Below are 19,873 nucleotides of genomic sequence, written 5' to 3'. Positions count from 1 at the left end.
AAGTCGCGCGAACCCGGAACTCACTTTTAACCTTGGGTCCTAGGGAGCTGGCAGTGGCCATCATGGTGCGGAAGCTTAAGTTTCACGAGCAGAAGCTGTTGAAGCAGGTGGACTTCCTGAACTGGGAGGTCACTGACCAAAACCTGCACGAACTGCGCGTGTTGCGGCGTTATCGGCTGCAGCGGCGCGAGGACTACACGCGCTACAACCAGTTGAGCCGTTCTGTGCGCGAGCTGGCGCGGCGCCTGCGCGATCTGCCTGAAGGCGACCCATTTCGCGTGCGAGCCTCGGCCGCACTGTTGAACAAGCTCTATGCTCTCGGCCTGGTGCCCACGCGCAGCTCTCTCGAACTCTGCGACTTCGTCACGGCCTCGTCCTTCTGCCGCCGCCGCTTGCCCACCGTGCTCCTTAAGCTGCGCATGGCGCAGCACCTCAAGGCCGCCCTAGCCTTCGTGGAGCAGGGCCACGTGCGCGTGGGCCCGAACGTGGTCACCGACCCTGCCTTCCTTGTCACACGTAGCATGGAGGACTTCGTCACCTGGGTTGACTTATCCAAGATCAAACGGCACGTGCTGGAGTACAATGAGGAGCGTGATGATTTCGATCTGGAAGCCTAGCGGTCTTTACTCCCCAGCTCCCCACCTTCTTCACCAGTGCTGCATTTTATATATTGGGAAGCTGAGACCTGGTGCTGGAGATTCTGTGAAGGCGCTTTTCCCCAAGAGTATGTCAGCCAATTCTCGGTGCTTAAGAACTCGGCTCCTCACCTGCAGGCCACGCTTACAGCCAAAGGGTACGCCCCCTTTTCTGCGAAATTTTCTTAGCCCTTGGACTACTGATAATTAAATGACTTGCCTCGAAACAGTGAGAAGCGGTTTTGTTTTGCGCAGGTTTGTTAGATTCTTGTGCCTATAACATTGCAGTGTAGCTTCCGGACCCAACCCACAGCCCGCTTTCCCCTTATTATATTATAGCAGGACAGTTTCGTTTAATTAATTTAACTCGAATTCTTGCTTCTGTTGGTAACCACTGCGAATTTGATCTTACGTTTTCATAAAATGGGGTGAGATTTTAGTGTTCTGGGTACCATCCCTTGTTTTAAAGGAGTGCTTTTTTGATGCCAATAAATGGTACAAATACTTTGTAAGTGCAAATTTGTGCCTGTCTGGTTTTCTCACATAGGGTCATATCTGTAGGTCTCCTTTGCTCAGGAACCCAGAGAAAAGAAATGGGGTCAAGGGTCAGCAACTGCCTGCCTGTATGTGAGGCCTGCAACAGGGACAAGTGAAGGTTGCTGGGTGTTGTACAGGGCTGGGCATATTTGTGAGTTTACCAAACCCTTCCTCGGATGGAGTGCTTATGCAGAGCTCTTCCCCGCAGGACTTCCTGTTGATATTCCAGCCCCAGGAAATACCATATTAGAGGAACTGAAGTGTTTGCTTGCCTAAGAAAATGATCACCTTGTTTGCTTGGCCATCTAGCAGTTAGAAGTGGCCCAGGAGGTTCCTGAAAACTTAGATGTTCTTAGGAGTGGGAGGTAATTGGAAGGAAGAGTAGGAAGACACCTGGTTTTACACAAGACTTCTACAAGGAGAATAATAGAATGCCAAGACCAGTGGAATCACTTTTAAATTGTCTCCTCCGCCCTGGCTGGTTTGGCTTAGCGGTTAGAGCATGGGCCACGGACCAATGAGTCACGGGTTAGATTCTGGCCAAGGGCATGTACTCAGTTGTGGTTAGCCCCTAGCCCTGGTCGGGGTCCTGTGGGAGGCAACCAGTCCATATTTCCCTTGGATGTTTCTCTCTCTCTCACTCCATATGAAGATAAATAGAAAAATATCCTTGAGTGAGGATTAAAAGAATAAACACATTTGTCTCCTCCATTTCCCCAGGTGTGAGGCAGCACTTGAAGATACAATTAAGGGAATGAGGCACTGGGGATGTACAGTAGTCCCTCGCCACTTTGCACTTCGACTTTTGCGACTTTACTCTATTGCAGTTTTTTCAAATATATTCATTAAAAAGTTGATTGAGACAGTGAAAATGATACAGCGCGCGCTCGGTTGTCTGAGTCGATTATACACCCCTGTATTACAATTAAAATTAAAATTATTGTACGTATGGACTGAAGGCCTATGTATATGAGCACCCCAGGAATCCTTCAAAGCCAAGTGGTACCACTAGAGTCTGGAACGGATTAACCGTGATAAAACAAGGTATTACTGCAAATGCTTTACTACATGCCCCAGGCATGGTTTTAAGAACATTACATATCTTAACCACTTAATCCAATATTCCTCTGAAGTAGAGAATCCAATTACTGTAATTTCTACTTTTCAAGTGAGGGAACTGAGGTAGAGATGGGTCAAATTACCCCAGATTGCACAGCCAGTAAGTGGAGTTGGAATCATGCTCCCTTTAGGAAAGTCAGCATTGGCACAGCTGACACTTAGGATGTCTCAAGGTTTTTGTGTTTATTATTATTTTTTAAAGGTCTTAAATATGCCCTCGCAGTTTTGGCTCTGCAGTTAGAGCATCAGCCTGCAGACTGTGAAGGTTCACAGGTACGATTCCAGCCAAGGGTCCATACCTGGCTTGCAGGTTCAATCCCTGTCCCTGATCAGGGTCGTGTGGGAGGCAACCAATTGAAGTCTCAAATATGCCTCAAGTTTTAATAAGATGCTCTATATACACATTTACTTACTACTAAAAATTGAAATGGCACATCAAAAAATGTGTTAAAATTCAAATTTTTGAAAACCAGAGAATCTAGTTCTTGCACCCTGCACTAATCATACTCCAGCCATACCACCCAATGTTTTCTTTTTACATTTCTTCCACACAAGTTACTTGCTTCTAATTATTGATGTTGGGTTTCATCTTACTGGCTTCGGGCTTCTGAAACACAACACAACACTCAAGACCTAGTACTTCTTTGGGTCAAATAAAAAAGGAACTGAAGTATATTGAAGTTGTTCAAATGCAAATCACATAGACTCCTTATAAGTTAAAGACATCACAGAACTTCTATTGTAGGTTATCAAAATATTGGTAGACAGTTTATCCTAGCGTAGAGTAGTTCCCCAAGCTGCTGCATAATGACCTTAAAATTACTAGCAAGAAAAAAAAAGACAATAAGTTTTATAGCTAAATCTATTCCATGTCATATTCTTCATGCTAATATTACCAGAACAGTCTCAATGATACAGGCAATAATGACAGCCACATCTAAATTTTTTGAATCTAGACATACTCTGCCTCCTGGGAGCATGCCTGAGCCTTTCCCTTCCCCCTCAAGCATGCATATCCTAAACTTGAAGGGACCCCACAAGACTTACAACAAGGGAAGCATTGGTCAGTGGCAGGGGCAGCTCTTCCCTGGCTAACCCCCTGAACCTGTCTCCATGATCCCCTTTTCTCTGACTTTCCAGTAAGCTAACAGCAGCCCCGCCTTGGCTCATTCCCTTCACTGTGACTTTTATTTCTCAGTCAGCCAAAGCAGACCTGCCTAGGCTGTCTCCTGTTGTTTCTTCTATCTTAAGCCCTTCCTTGTTTCATTGTCCCCAGCTTTAATAAATATACTCTCATTTAAAAAAAAATTTTTTTTCCAAATCTTGATTGAATCTCAGTTTTCTTCTCCTGTGGGTCTTTTTGAAGCAGAGACTGGTTGTGGTATCTAATAACTTGTAACATCCTTTCCATCCACTCTCCGAGCAGTTGCCAATGCCCTCACTCCATGTCTCCTCTAGAGCATGCCTTGACCCAGCCCCAGTCCAAGCCCCTGTAAGTTTTTTTTTTCCTTTGTCCTGCTGTTAGGGTGGACATTCTGTTAAAAGGGCAGGGTATTTGGTGCTAGGGTTGAGAGTCAAGTTTCCGAAGTTCTTTGTTAGTGCTTCTGAGACAGCTTGAGTGCCAGCTGAATCTTCACAGGGCATCTGAGAAGACTCCAGAGTCAAGGTTGGGTTAATCTTTGATGAGTCTGCTGGAGGTCTAGTCACAGCCTGAAGCTCCTCTTAGATTCCCCCCAAAGGGATTAAGCATAAGATAATGCTCAAAACTCTCCAACTGTCACACCCTGGCTGGTTTGGCTCAGCAGTAGAACATAGGCCCACAGACCAATGAGTCTCAGGTTCAGTTCCGGCCAAGGGCACATACCTCTTTTGCGGCCCAGCCCTGGTCTGGGTTATACCGGAGACAACCAGTGGATGTGTCCCTCTCATGATGTTTCTCTCTGTTTCTCTCTCCTTTCCTTTCTATTCCTTTTTCTCCCTCTCACTCCATCTGAAGATAAATAGAAAAATAGTCCTCGTGTGAGGACTTAAAAAAAACAAACAACTCTCCAATTGTTACAAAATAGCCGGGAAAGAACTGTATAACCCAGAAATAGGAGAAAATCCCAAATTCCAACAAAACATGGTGAAAGAAAGCGCTAACCTCAGGATGTGTCAGGGTTTAGAAAAAGTCCCTGAATTTGAATTTTCAAGTCATCAGGGAAGCAGCAGCACTAAGCAATGTTGTATGAATGTTTGAGCAAGGAGCAGGCATTGAACTGCCAAGGCTTGACTAACACTGAGGCCCTGCCTGTGCTAAGGTGCCATTTGCTCTTCCCAAAAACCCTGTAAGGCAGTGGTCCTCAACCTTCCTAATGCCACGAACCTTTAATACAGTTCCTCATGTTGTGGTGACCCCCAAACATAAAATTATTTTTATTGCTACTTCATAGCTGTAATTTTGCTACTGTTATGAATCACCATCGGAAATATGTGTTTTCCGATGGCCTTAGGCGACCCCTGTGAAAGGGTGGTTTGACCCCCAAAGGGTTCGCAACTCATGGTTGAGAACTGCTACAGTATAAGGTAAGGTGATGCTATCTACACCTTTCAATTTGGGAGACAGAATTGGGACTAGAATTTATCCATGGCTGTCATTCAAGTCCAGTCTTATGTGACAACGAAGGCCATGTTTCTTTTAGTTCCATCCCTTGAGAAATGAAAGGAGAGAAAATCTTACTACTTCTCAACTCTGATGGCTAGGCACAATCTCTTCCCATGTCAGGGGTATTCTCAGGGCTTCCAGGATTAGGGATCACATTAAAAGAGGTGGCTCTGGAAGGCAGGACCACATGGGCCTGGCTGAGTACTCACTTGGTTAGAGTATCATCCCCTGATATGCCTGGGTTGCAGGTTTGATCCCTGGTCAGGGCACATAAAATGAATTCATAAATAAATGGAACAACAAATCTGTTTCTCTCTCTTCCTCTCTAAAATCAATAAATAAAACTTTAAAAAAAAAAAAAAGAAGGTAGCCCAGCCAGTATGGCTTAGTGTTTGAGCATCGACACATGCACCAAGAAGTCACCAGTTCAATTCCAGGTCAGGGCACATACCCAGGTTATGGGCCAAATCCCCAGTGAGGGGCATGCCAGTCGATGTTCTCTCATCGATGTTTCTATCTTTCTCTCCCTCTCCCTTCCTCTCTCTAAAATCAATAAAGAAAAAATAATTTTTTTAAAAAAGGAAAAGGCAAGGCCTAGCTGGTGTGGCTCAGTGGATTGAGCGTCGCCCCATGGACTAAGAAGTCCCAGTTCGATTCCCAATCAGGACACATGCCTGGGTTGCCAGCTTGATCCCCAGGAGGGGGTGAGCAGGAGGCAGCCAATCGATATATCTCTTCCACATTGATGTTTCTATCTCTCTCTTCCTCTCTCTCTCTCTAAAAAATCAATAAAAACATTTTTTAAATGGAATGCAGGGCCCTGGCCAATTTGGCTCAGTGGTTAAAGTGTCTTTCGGTCCATGGATCAAAGAGTTGTGGGTTCAATTCCCAGTCAAGGGTACATACCTTGGTTGCAGGTTCAATCCTCAGCCCTGGTCCGGTCATACAGGAGGCAACCAATTGATGTGTCTCTCACACTGATGTTTCTCTCTCTCCCCCTCTCCATCCTTCCCTCCCTCCCTTCCTCTCTCCCATTCTATCTAAAGAAAGGAAAAAAATGGAAAAAATATCCTTGGTTGAGGATTTTAAAAATAAGTAAATGGAAGGCAGGACTCCCACTCACCACTGCAACCCTCTGGTTCCCACCAGACCCCACAGGGCAAGGCAGGTAAATCTGCCCCTTTGGAGTAGTTGGAGCCTACACCTATGGCACAAGCAGGTACAACTTCAGAGTTCTCTTGATGGGAACTGGATTTAAGAATTTTGGAGTACAATACAAGATTCTTGAGAAAAGTCTTCATTTTTCCTTTTTGGGGAAGATATAAAAGAAATTACTTTAAAAGAACCTGTAACCAGAAATTTTGGACTTAAAAATAAAACACTATGGCCCTGGCCAGTTTGGTTTAGCAGTTAGAGCGTCAGCCCATGGACCAGAGAGACCTGGGTTCGGTTCCTGCTAAGGGCACACACCTTAGTTGCAGTTTGTCCTCAGCCCCTGTTGGGCTCATGTGGGTGGCAACCAGTTGATGTGTCTCTCTTACATCAATGTTCTCTCTCTTCCTCTCTCCCTCCCACTCTATCTGAAGATAAATGCAAAAATGTCCTTGGGTGAGGATAAAAAATAAATTAATTAAATAAATAAAACACTATGCAAGACAAGTGATTCAGAAGGTAGGCTCTGGAGCCAGACTGCCTGGTCTGTGTGGAGGCATCTATGTTTAATTAGCTGTATAACATTGATTACTTTGCTTAGCCTCTCTGTACCTTCCCCAGGCCATTACAATAAAAAGCCTAATGGATCCCTGGCTGGTGTGGCTCAGTGATTGAGCGTCAACACATGACCAAAAAGTCACCTGTTCAATTCCTGGTCACAGCACATGCCCAGGTTGTGGACCAGATCCCCAGTGAGGGGCATGCAAGAGGTGGCCAATTGATGTTCTTGCTCATTGATGTTTCTATCTCTCTTTCCCTCTCCCTTTCTCTCTCTCTAAAATCAATTTTTTAAAAAGTCTAATGGGTTAAAAAATATGTGTACACAATCAGCAGGAGGGAAAATTGGTACAACCTCTCTTGATATATATTGAACAATTTTTCCATATATATAAAGAGCCTTAAAAACATGCATTATTTCTCTAACCTAGAAATGCCACTCAAGAATTTAGCATACATGCCCAACCGGTGTGACTCAGTGGTTGAGAATTGACCCATGACCAAGAGGTCGTTGGTTCGATTCCTGGTCAGGGCACATGTCCAGGTTACAGGCTTGATTCCCTGTAGGGGGCATGTAGGAGGCAACCAGTCGATCTCATGTTGATGTTTCTCTCTCTCTCCCTCTCCCTCTCTCTAAAATATCAATAAAACATATTTTTAAAAAAGAATTTAGGCCCAGCTGGTGTGGCTCAGTGGTTGAGCATCGATCCATGCACCAAGAGGTCGCTAGTTGATTCTTGGTCAGGGCACATGCCCAGGTTGTGGGCCAGATCCCTAGTGGGGGGCATGCAGAAGATAGCTGATATATGTTCTCTCTCATAGACGTTTTTATCTCTCTCTCTTCTCTTCCTCTCCCTTCCTCTCTTTAAAATCAATAATGGAAACATTTTTAAGAAAAGAATTTAGCATAAGTAAATTATGGATATTTGCAAATATTAACAATATGGCTCTTTATCTCAGTATTTATGTATAATAGAGTGTAGAAGGGAAAAATTGAAAATGTGTCCCAAGGGGACTGGCTAAATTATTTATTTATTTTTTTTAATTCCTCAACCGAGGATACTTTTCTATTTATCATCAGATAGAGTGGGAAGGAAGGAGAGAGAGAGAGAGAAACATCAGTGTGAGAGAGCCATATCGACTGGTTGCCTCCCTGGAGGCAGAATCCTCCCCACCTCCAACAAAGAGTTGTCATCCCTTCCCCCACCAGGGGAATAGCTCTGGGTTGGAAATTCTCTCTCCAGTGGCTGGGCCTGGCTCCACTGGGGATTCGGACATTTGACTATGTGGGAGCCTGGGCAGAGCATGCAGTGTTAAAAGATGAAAGAGCCAAGCAGGGTAGGTTGCCTTTTCTCTCGTTCTCATTTTTATTTATTTTTCTCTATTCTCCCCTGCTTGGGGTGGCGACCAAGGTGTGCCAGAAACCCAGGCATAGCTGAACCATCCCAACACAAATCTATTTAAACCATCCTGACTAGATCTGATACCCCAGAGCCCAGTGCCATGGGGGAAAGGAAAGCAGCCCAGAGCAAATACATTCAAGTGGCCAGCCCAGAAGGCAACCCAGCATCTGGGCTAGGTAAGCCCCGCCCACTGGACTACCTGGGACCCCACCCTGCAGGGCTTCAGCCAGGAGGCCCAGAGCCAGGCAGGGACAGCAATTCACATTGCACTGCACCAGAGAACTGCCCAGACGATAGGGACCCACACCCAACAGGCCAGATCCAACAACATCAGAGCAAAATCCAGTGAGCTCCATAAAAAGTATATCCAAGGGTTTTTTGTGGTTGCTGTGGTTGTTTTGGTGTGTGCGTTTTCTTTTTTTTTTTTGCCTTCAGGAGCATGTTTATTGTGTTTGAGATGATACATCAGGTGCTCTCTGAGCTACAAAGGGTAAAAGGAAATCCTCTCATTACAAACTGACAAAGGTAAAAGGTAAAACATTTTTCACAACAGCATTAACCACATACTCAGAAATAGATCCGGGTTTAGTACAAATGACATAATTCCTAGTCACCTACGGCTACTTTTATAACTTCATACAGATAATGAATTAGGCTAAAATGCACTATAATATTTGGTAGACTTCAGGGCCTTAGTACATCACAAAATACATTTTGATATCCCAAAGAAGCAAGACTTGCAAGTAGGCATTTTAAACATAACTAATCTACAGCTACAAAGTTCTACTCTTGATAGCATTTACCTTTTCGGGAGTCTTCCAGTCTCCAAAGGATAAAAGCAGAGAGTAGAATCAGTATAACATATACACAGAAGTCCTTATTGTAAAGGCTTTAAAGATTTGCAGCACAGTGAGAAGATGCCTTCTGCTCCTTCACACTGCATACAGATTATGTGAATTATGTCACGTATCTCTTGGTCCACTGTCTGGCTATCCTGTTATATTTTCCTCTGTTGGTCAAATATTGAGTGGCTATGCTTCTAACCAGAGTATCCGCAGGGTTGCAGTCTGTCAAAAGAGAACAAATCGACAGCAAAACCTTTGAAATCGTCAAAGCAGGACTCCAGTTGTCTTTAAGGAGATCCAGAAGATGACTCCCTGACTGCTGATGTTACAGTGATAGATTCTGGTGGCGAAAAGTAACCTTTGGTGGCTTAAATGGATAATTGAATGAAAATGTGATATCCAGAAAGAACACACCACCTTTATATACAGAACCTGGTGGACCAAGTATAGTCGATCTCCACTCATAACTGTTATCTCCTGTAGGCCCAGCACTGCAGTTAGGAGGAGGATCAAGGGTTATTTCAGCTAGCTCCTTCTGAATTCTTTTAACCCTAGTGGATAACTTAGCAGTGGTTTTGCTAGAGAGTTTGGTGTTTTTCTTCTGCTGGGTGGCAGAAGGTTTTCTTTCTTCTTGTTCTTCAGGCTCTGGAGTGGCTGGGTCTCACTGGTCTGAATCTGAACTACCACTGCTGGTGCTGGGGCTCTCATCATCGGACCTTTGCCTATCACTGGACATCTTGATGAAGTTATTACTTGGAAAACTCAGCCGCTCTCCCGGCCCGCTCATGCACCGCTACCGTGTGTGAATTTTTATTCACTGTTTTTTTGTGTGTGTTTTTTTTTATCCTCACTCGAGGGTATTTTTTGATATTTTGTTCAAATAGAGTGGGAGGGAGAGAGAGAGAAACACTGATGTGAAAGGGACACATCAAGTGGCTGCCACCCTCACGACCCAACCAGGGCCGGGGACAAACTGCAACCGAGGTATGTGCCCTTAGTGGGAACTGAAGCCGGGTCTCTCCAGACTGCAGGCCGACGCTCTAACCGCTGAGCCAAACCATCCAGGGCCCCAGGAAGGATTTAATAGTAGATTAGAAGAAACTGAAGACCAAATAGTGAGTTGAAAGACTAGGTAGATAAAAACATCCCATTAGAGCAGAAAATTGAAAAAAAAAAATTAAAAAGCAGGAAGAGAGTTTAAGGGAGCTTTGAGACAATATGAAACATAACAACATTCGCTTCATCAGGGTACTAGAAGGAAAAGGATTGGAAAAAGGAATGGAGTATTTACTTTAAGAAATAATGGCAGAAAATTTTCCTGACATGGTGAAGGAAAAAGTCACACAAGTCCAGGTAACAAGAGAGTCCCAATTAAGATGAACTTAAAAGGACCCACACCTAGACAAATCATAATTAAAATGGTAAATGTTAAAGGACAAAGAAAAAAGCTTAAAGGCAGCAAGAGAGAGACAGAAAGTTACCTACAAGGGAGTTTCCATTCGACTGTCAGCTGATTTCTCAATAGAAACACTGCAGGCCAGAAGGGAGTGACATGAAGTATACAAAGTAATGAAAAGCAAGAGTCTGAATCCAAGACCAGTCTGTCCAGCAAGGCTATGACTCTAAATTGAAGGTGAAATAAAGAGTTTCACAAACAAAAAAAAGCGAAAGGAATTTACTACCACCAAACCAGCACTGCAAGAAATGCTAAAGGGACTGTTGTAAGAAGAAGAAAGAGAGAGGTAGAGAGAGAGAAAGAGAGGAACACAGGCATAAAGAATAAAAATGGCAACAAATAAGTACCTATCAATAATAATCTTAAATGTAAATGGATTAAATGCTCTAATTAAAAGACACACGGTAGGCTGAATGGATAAGAAAACATGACCCATATATATGCTGTCTATAAGACACTCACCTCAGAACAAAAGACTCACATAGGTGAAAGAGAAGGGATGGAAAAAATTTTACATGCAAATGGGGGGATGGATAAAAAGCTGGTGTAGTAATAATACTCATGTCTGATAAGATAGACTTCAAAATGAAGGCCATAATAAGAGACAAAGTCACTACATAATTTTTTTTTTTAATCCTCACCTGAGGACATTTTTCCATTTTTTGTTCAGATAGAATGGGAAGGAGAGAGAGAAAGAGAGAGAAACATCAACGTGAAAGGGACATATTGAGTGGCTGCCACCCACATGACCAACCAGGGCCGGGGACAAACTGCAACCTAGGTACGTGCCCTTAGCGGGAACCAAACCCAGGTCTCTCTGGACCAAAGGCCAATGCTCTAACTGCTGAGCCAAACCGGCCAGGGCCTCTAGTGAGGATTTATTTATTTATTTATTTATTTATTTATTTATTTATTTATTTTTATTTATTTTTTTTATCCTCACCTGAGGACATTTTTCCATTTTTTGTTCAGCTAGAGCGGGAGGGAGAGAGAGGAAGAGAGAGAGAGAGAAACATCGATGTGAAGGGACACATCGAGTGGCTGCCACCCGCAGGACCAACCAGGGCCGGGGACAAACTGCAACCAAGGTACGTGCCCTTAGCGGGAACCGAACCCGGGTCTCTGCAGGCCGATGCTCCAACCGCTGAGCCAAACCGGCCAGGGCTCGAGTGAGGATTTTAAAAAAAAAAAAAAAGGCAGAGGACCTGAATAGACACTTCTCCAAAAAGGACATACAAAAGGCCAGGAGAAATGAAAAAATGCTCAACATCACTCATCATCAGAAAGATGCAAATTAAAATGACTATGAGATATCACCTCACACCTGCCAGAATGGCTGCCATTAACAAATCTTCAAACAATAAGTGCTGGCAAGGATGGGGAGAAAAGGGGACTCTAGCACACTGTTAGTGGGAATGCAGACTGGTGCAGCCACTATGAAAAACAATATGGTGCTTCCTCAAAAAGTTAAAAATAAGCCTGGCTGGTGTGGCTCTGTGGTTGAACGTTGGCCTAATCAAGCCAAAAGGTCATAGGCTTGATTCCTGCTCAGGGCACATGCCTAGGTTGTGGGCTTGATTCCCAGCGAGGGGCATGCAGGAGGCAGCCAATTGACATTCTCTCTCATCAATGTTTCTATCTCTCTTTCCCTCTCCCTTCCTCTCTCTCTAAAGTCAATTAAGAAAGAAGATTTAAAAAACAAGAAAGAAAGGAAAGGATTACAAGTGAGGCTAAACTGGCTGTCTTAGAAAGTAAATTGGATACAGAACTCAGTGAGCTCAGAATCATTTCTTCCCCAAATTCAGTGAATCAAAGAAAGATAGGCTTTCTTCAAGCTCTGGAAGCCTGGTATGCCATCCTAACTTTGACCAGCTTCCCAAAAAGGTTCAACATCTGCAGATAACTGAAACAACAGTTTTATGAAACTGGTGCCCTCTGGTGTTTTCTATTTCTTTTATTCTTTTATTTTAATGCTGGTCCCAACCCACTAAATTTCACAATCCACTAATGGGTCAAACTTTTTGCTGAAGTTTGAAAGTTAAACTTTGAAAAAGTGCCCTTGATTACAATTTAGCATTTTCCAAATTAAATTGGCATTTTGACTTGAAATATTTAAGAAATTGCTCTTTCCAGCTATTAAGTCTGACTATTGGCTCATCTTTTTATTAAGTATTTGACCTCAAATAAGCTACTTGCCACCTGAGAACCTATGTGTTCATCTGTGAAATGGGGATAATGTGGAGTAAATAACATTCACACACACACAAAAATGTTGGCAGTGCCCTGGCCGGTTTGGTTCAGCGATTGGAGTGTTGGCCTGCAGACCAGAGAGTCCCAGGTTCGGTTCCCGCTAGGGGCAGGTACCAAAAAAAAAACCTTGGCAGCAGCATGCTTTAACTCAGAAAATGCTCAATAAATGTTAATCTAAAGCAAAACCAGCCATGGGACGATGGATCAGTTGGTTGGAGCATGGTCCTGTACACCAAAAGTTTTCAGGTTTGATTCCCAGTCAGGGCATATACCTAGGTTGTGGGTTCTATCCCTGGTTAGTGTGCATACTCGAGACAACCAGTCGATGTTTCTTAGTCACATCAATGTTTCTCTCAATTAATCTCTCTCTCTCTAAAAACCAATAAAAACATATCATCTGGTGAGGATTTATATAAAAGCAAAACCAAACCAAACCTTGTGAGATCAGTGCACCTCTGTGGTCATACTCTGGGATGTAGAACTGAGATGGTAGAGCCCTAACTTCTCAGTGTGGCATTCCAGGTCCTCCTGGATCCTGCCCACACCATATTTCATCTCTAGCTGCCTTCACTACATCCTTATGTGACAGCCCAAGCCATCTGCCTATGCAGTCATCTGGCAAACTTCAGCCCTGACATTGTCCCTGACCCCACCCACTATCCCTCACACTCCTGCAAAAAGATTTGGTGAAATCTTTTATGCTCTACAAGATGTCACTCTACATACTACCTTTATAAAAACATGTCTTGGGGGTTGGTGACTGTTGCCTTCACTCCCAAAGCTATAAGTTCCTCCAGGACTAGGGGCCTAAAAATCACAGCTGACCATCCATGTTATGCTCTCACATCGATGCTTATCTCTCTCTCCCTCTCCCTTTCTCTAAAAATCAAAAAACTATTCTTTAATTTTTTTTTTATCCTCACCCGAGGACATTTTTCCATCCTTTGTTCAGGCAGAGTGGGAGGGAGAGAGAGGAACAGAGAGAGAGAGAGAAACATCGACATGAAGGGACACATCGAGTGGCTGCCACCCGCACAACCGACCAGGGCCAGGGACAAACTGCAACCGAGGTACGCGCCCTTAGCGGGAACCGAACCCGGTCTCTCAGGACCGCAGGCCGACACTCTAACCGCTGAGCCAAACTGGGTATTGAGCCTGCAACCAGGGCATGTGCCCTGACCAGGGATTGAACCAGAGACCTTTTGGTATATGGAACAATACTCAACCAACTGAGCCACACCAGCCAGAGCATCAAGGACCTTTTTGAAGATAAATTAGTCAAGCCAGAAAACAGAAAAATGAATAAGCATAAATCCAACAAGAAGGAACCTTCAAGGTAATATTGATTATTTTTATTGAAATCAAAGGAAAATACCAGTTCTTTTTTACTGAGGTAAAATGTATGTAACATAAAATTTACCATCTTAACTAATTTTAAGTGTACAGTTTAGTGGCATTATGTACATTTACATTCTTGTGCATCATCACCACCATCCAATGCCAGAAATTTTTCATCTTTCCCAACTGAAGCTCTGTCCCCAATTAAACACTTACTTCCTATCCCACTTCCCAATCCCCCTCCCCCATCCTCACCCTTCTACTTTCCTTCTGTATGGATTAGACTACCATGTATATGGGGGGCGGGGGACTCTTGTTTCTCTACTCTACCACAACACTACTCATAGAATACTTCTGACACTCTGGTCACCAAATGTATGTGTGTGGGGGTGGGAGGTCACAGATCAAGCAATTCTGTGACAAAGACGAGTGTCCTACAATTTAAAGCTGAATATCTTATAATTCAATTCAGTTCTAATATTATCTACCTGGATGTGGTGTCAGGTCCACAGGTTAAGGGTTTAGTCCCACAAGACTGCATCCCCTGCCCATTTCAGATACAAATTAAGGTCCATGCTATTATGTGTGCTTCTAATGGACTGGCTATAAATCAGAGGTTACCATGACACCCTCCTGATTAATTTACTAGAGCCACTCACCAAACTCAGGAAACAGTTTACATATTTGATTATCAGTATATTATAAAAAGCTATAACTGAAAAACAGCCAGGTATCAGAGATAAATAGAGCAAAGTATGAAGGGGTGTGAGGCTTCCATGCCCTCTCCAGGCATGCCAGCCCCCTGACACCTTATTGTTTTCAGCAACTGGAAACTCTCCGAACACAGTTATTTACAATTCTCATTACATAGGTATAATTGGCCAAATCATTGGCCATTGGTGATTAGCTCGACCTTCAGCCCCTCTCCTCTCCCAGGAGGTTGGGGGTGGGACTAAATTTTACAACCCTCTCGCTACTTGGTTGATTCCATTAGCAACTAGCCTCCATCCTAGGAAATTTCTAAAAGTTACCTCAGCAAGCCCTGGTCAGGTAGCTCAGTTGGTTAGAGCATTGTCCCAATACACCAAGGTTTCAGGTTTGAACCCTGGCCAATGTGGTTCAGTTGGTTGAGCATTGTCCCATGCACCGAGAGGTTGCTGGTTCAATTCCCAGCCAGGGCACATGCCTGGGTTGCAGGCAAGATCCCCAGGAGGGAGCATGCAGGAGGCAGCCAGTCAAGGTTTCTCTCTCATTGATATTTCTGTCTCTCTCTCTCCCTCTCCCTTGCTCTCTCTCTAAAAGTAATAAAAACAGCCCTGGCTGGTTTGGCTCAGGGGTTAGAGCATCTGCCTGCGGTCCAGAGAGACCCAGGTTTGGTTCCTGCTAGGGGCATGTACTTCGGTTGCAGTTTGTCCCCGGCCCTGGTTGGGTCGTGTGGGTGGCGACCACTCGATGTGTCCCTTTCACGTCGATGTTTCTCTCTCTCTCTCTCCCACTCTATCTGAACAAAATATGGAGAAGTGTCCTCGGGTGAGGATAAAAAAATAAATAAATAAAATAAAATCTATTTATTTTATTTATTTTTTGTTAATCCTTGCCCAAGGATATTTTTCATTGATTATTTATTTATTTATTTATTGTGGTACGTGCCCCTAGCAGGAACCAAACCTGGGACTCTGGTCCGCATGCCGACGTTCAACCACTGAGCCAAATTGGCCAGGGCTTTCCATTGATTTTTAGATAGAGGGGAAGGGAGGGAGAGAGAAAGAGAGAGAAACATGGATGTGAGAGAAACACATCAATTGGTTGCCTCCTGAATGACCCTGACTGGGGCTGTGGATCAAACCTGCAACCCAGGTACATGCCCAAGACCCCTCGGTCTGAGAACCAACACTCTAACTACTGAGCCAAACTTGCCAGGGCTCTAATTTAAAATTTTTTTTAATTTAAAAAAACAGTATGAATAACAATACATTTTTTATCAAGCTTTTATCAAGCTTATCACTTAGGAAATTCCAAGGGTTTTAGAAGCTCTGTGCCATGAACAGGAAGAAACCAAATATATATCTCATATTATAAATCACAATATTGCAAGGTACCTCATATATGTTGAATTATTCAGCATTTGTCTTTTTGCAACTGGCTTATTTTTATTTCACTTAACATGATGTCCTCAAGGTTCATGTTATAGTATTGAGACAGGCTAGTAAGCCAGGACAAGTGTAAAGGACAAATACATGACCTTACTCCCTGGATTTTCAGGGAATGGCAAGAACTAGTTGCTAATAGATAACCACTGCATTGTATAGATAACTATTGCTTTGTGTACATCGAAACTGATTGTTCCCTCAGGGATAACAGCTAACTGCAAATATCTGCTTCTGTACATGCTTGCTTGCTCGCATACCTTAACCCAATTTCCTTAACAAGGGCTAAGACAACTATATAAGCAACCCTCCCACTGAGCTTGGGGCTGCTCTCTCCTCTGCATAGGATGGGGACAGTCGCTGCGTGGCTAATAAAGCTCTCAATTTGAACCCAGTTCGGAGTCTGAGTCTGGTCTGTCTTTTTGGTCTACAACATTTGGAGGACCCAGCGAGATAGACAAATGAGGTCCCCCACTTCAGTGGGTTGACCTCCTCAGACTCTGGGAGATGGGTCCAGCCCAGAAGCGAACTGGCAGTTTAGGGGAAGACCTCAGAGAAGACATTCCTCTGCCCCAGACACCGTTCTGCCCTGTAAATTGTCTCTACTCCAAAATTCCATCTAGAGAGCATCTGGAAACCCTGGACCTATGTTCAGTTCAGCAGACGAGATGTCCCTCAGTAAGTCTGTTTCTGAAAACACTGCAGGGGAAGGGGAAGTGGACCTGCTAGATGCAGCACATAGATTCATCCCCAGGGGCATAGCGAGACTGCTTTTGGCACGGTTCGGTTCGTCTGTTTTTTTTCTCTGTCTTATTTGTTTGTCCTTTTGTGTTTTGTGTTTCTGTGCTGAGCTGGCCTGTGTCCTTCAAAATGGGTCAGGGACCTTCAGGACCTACGACCCCTCTTCAATGTCTCCTTGATAAGTTCTCAGACTTTTCCAAGCACGCCTCAGGTTACAGCATCTCAGTAGACCCTGGATTCTTGTGCACTTTGTGTGAATTAAAGTGGCCCACTCTCCGGGTCAATTGGTCCTCCCAGGGCACTTTTGACTTAAGCTCTTTGTTTGCAGTTTGAGGCGTCATCTACAGGACTCCTGGACACCCAGACCAAACTCCTTACATCGATGTTTGGATTAACATAGCTACTGACAAGCCTAGTTATATTAAGAAATGTTCATGCCCTAATAGGAGATTTTAATTGCCCAGCTTCCGCAAAAGCCCTCAGCTCTTGCTCCCTCCCAAAGGCTTTACCCTGTTCTTTTAGGTCCCCCAGAAGACCCCCTCACTGGCCCTGTGGGGCCACCTTCTTATCGGCCACCACCACCTGCTGCCATTGCCAGAGAGGCTGAAGCCCTTCAGCCACTCAGTCCTCACACACGTGGCAGCACCCCTCATAACCCTCCTCCACAGGCACCAGACTCTTTGGCTGCCATCCTGCCCCTCCATCAGGTTGCTCCACCACCAGGTGGAGACCAGGCTCGGCCCTTCATGATTTTTGTTCCCTTCTCAACTAGCGGTCTGTATAATTGGAAACAACAGAACTCTTCCTTCTCTGATAAACCCCAAGGTTTAATTTCTCTCCTAGAGACAGTCTTCCACACCCTCCAGCCCACTTGGGATGACTGTCAGCAATTGTTGCAGGTCCTGTTCACCTCTGAGGAGAGGGACAGGATCCACAGAGAGGCAGCAAAATCCGTCTTTGGGCCAGACGGCCAACCTCTCACAGACCCGGCCCAAATAGGAGCCTACCTCTCAACTACCCGACCCAATTGGGACCTGAACACTGATCAAGGTAAGGAGGCTTTAACCCAGTATCGCCGATCTCTACTTCAGGGCCTCTGCGGAGCAGCCAAAGAGCCAACTAATCTGTCTAAGGTAAGCAAGACTGTTCAAACCTCAGGGGAATCCCCAGCAGCCTTTCTTGAACATCTCATGGAGGCTTATCACCTCTTTACTCCCATAGACCCGGAGGCCCCTGAGAATAGACGGGCAATTAATATTGCTTTTGTCACCCAGTCGGCCCCAGACATTAGGGAGAAACTCCAGAAATTAGAGGGTTTTGAAGGAAAGAATCTTAGTGAATTAGTTGAAATAGCTCAGAGAGTATTTAACAACCGGGATGACCCAGAAATGGCCAATACTAAAAAAGTCACAAGAGTAATCATAGCCGCTCTTCAAGAGAATCAAAAAGGGCAACGGGGAAATAGGCCTAAAAACACAGGGCCAACCCCACGGAGACCTAGGCAACGATCTCGGCCACTTCTTGACCCTAACCAATATGCCTACTGCAAAGAATATGGTCATTGGAAAAAGGACTGCCCTAAGAGGGGGGCCCAACAGAAACCTAAGGACCTCATCCTTTTAGAAGACACTGAATGAGGGGGCCAGGACTCCTACAGATTAGGCCCCCGGGAGCCCAAGGTAACATTACAAGTTGGGGGCCATCCTGTTGAATTTCTAGTTGATACTGGAGCTACCTTTTCTGTTTTAAAGGAAACCACAGGGCTACTCTCATCTGAGAAAATGTCAGTTGTAGGGGCAACAGGGAAGTCCAAATCCTACCCTTGGACTACAGCAAGAATAACTGACTTAGGCAAAGGAAATATCACTCATTCCTTCCTAGTCATGCTGGACTGTCCCTACCCCCTCCTTGGCTGAGAACCCCTCCAGAAATTGCAAGCCACAATCTCCTTCAAAGAGGAGGGCTCCACCCTAACCCTTGGGGAACCAGCGGTCTTTCTCCTGCTCTCTATGCCCCTATCCGAGGAATACCTCCTACTAGAAGAGCCTTTTAAAGAAACCTCTAATGCTGACCTTGAAAAATGGAAAAAAGAAATACCGGGGGTTTGGACAGAGACTAACCCCCCTGGCCTAGCTAAGCATTAGGCTCCAGTTATAGTACAACTAAGCAGCAATGCCTCACCCATTCAGGTCCGCCAATACCCCAACTCCATAAAGGCCAAACTAGGAATAACTATGCATATTAATAGACTCAGAGAAGCTGGCATTTTAAGACCTTGCCAGTTGGCCTGGAACACTCCCCTCTTGCCAGGTAAGAAGCCTGGGACTAAGGATTTTAGGCCAGTCCAAGATTTAAGGGAAACCATCAACCCCACGGTTCCGAACCCTTACATGCTTCTGAGCCTGTTCCCTCCTAACCGTGTTCACTATACTGTCTTGGACCTCAAGGATGCCTTCTTATCGTCTCTCAGCCAACCTATCTTCACCTTCGAATGGGTTGATCTGGAAGGGGGATCCTCAGGACAAATGACCTGGACCCGACTGCCTCAAGGATTCAAGAACTCTCCCACCATCTTTGACGAGGCCTTAAGCAAGGACCTCCAACTGTTCCGGGAAAGGTACCAACATGTCACCCTGCTACAGAATGTAGATGATTTGCTTCTAGCAGCCGCTTCTCTTCCTGAATGTGAGGAGGCATCCAAGGCACTCCTACTAGAGCTAGAACAGATGGAATATTGGGTCTCAGCCAAGAAAGCTCAATTATGCACCACCACCGCGACCTACCTAAGTTATGAACTCAAAGAGGGAAAACAGTCACTCCCCAATAGCAGGATAGAGGCGGTCATGAAAATCTCTACCCCCACGACCAAGAAACAAGTCCAAAAATTTCTTGGGGCTGTAGAGTACTGCTGCTTCTGGATCCGTAGCTTTGCCAAGATCCCTAAACCTCTCTATACCAGCACAGGGGGAAAAGACAATGCCTTAATCTGGACTGAGAACAACAGGCCTTTGAGAAACTAAAAATGGCCTTAATGTCTGCACTGGCCCT

The 19,873-nt window shown here is 44.7% G+C and overlaps 1 protein-coding gene and 1 pseudogene across 1 annotated transcript; one reads left to right on the top strand and one right to left on the bottom strand.

Moving 5' to 3' along the window:
* The first annotated feature begins 7 nt into the window (after positions 1–7).
* Positions 8–1,707, top strand: IMP3 (IMP U3 small nucleolar ribonucleoprotein 3). Its single transcript, XM_036271500.1, has one exon. It carries the CDS (start codon positions 63–65, stop codon positions 615–617), a length of 555 nt encoding a protein of 184 aa, XP_036127393.1. The 5' UTR covers positions 8–62; the 3' UTR covers positions 618–1,707.
* Positions 1,708–8,914: 7,207 nt separating this feature from the next.
* Positions 8,915–9,657, bottom strand: LOC118634609 (annotated as a pseudogene).
* Between the last annotated feature and the right edge of the window lie 10,216 nt (positions 9,658–19,873).

The sequence above is a fragment of the Molossus molossus genome, unplaced genomic scaffold, assembly GCF_014108415.1.
Source record: "Molossus molossus isolate mMolMol1 unplaced genomic scaffold, mMolMol1.p scaffold_m16_p_1, whole genome shotgun sequence".
NCBI lineage: Eukaryota > Metazoa > Chordata > Mammalia > Chiroptera > Molossidae > Molossus > Molossus molossus.
Note: the sequence above shows the minus strand (reverse complement) of the source record. Positions and strands in the feature narration are given on the sequence as shown.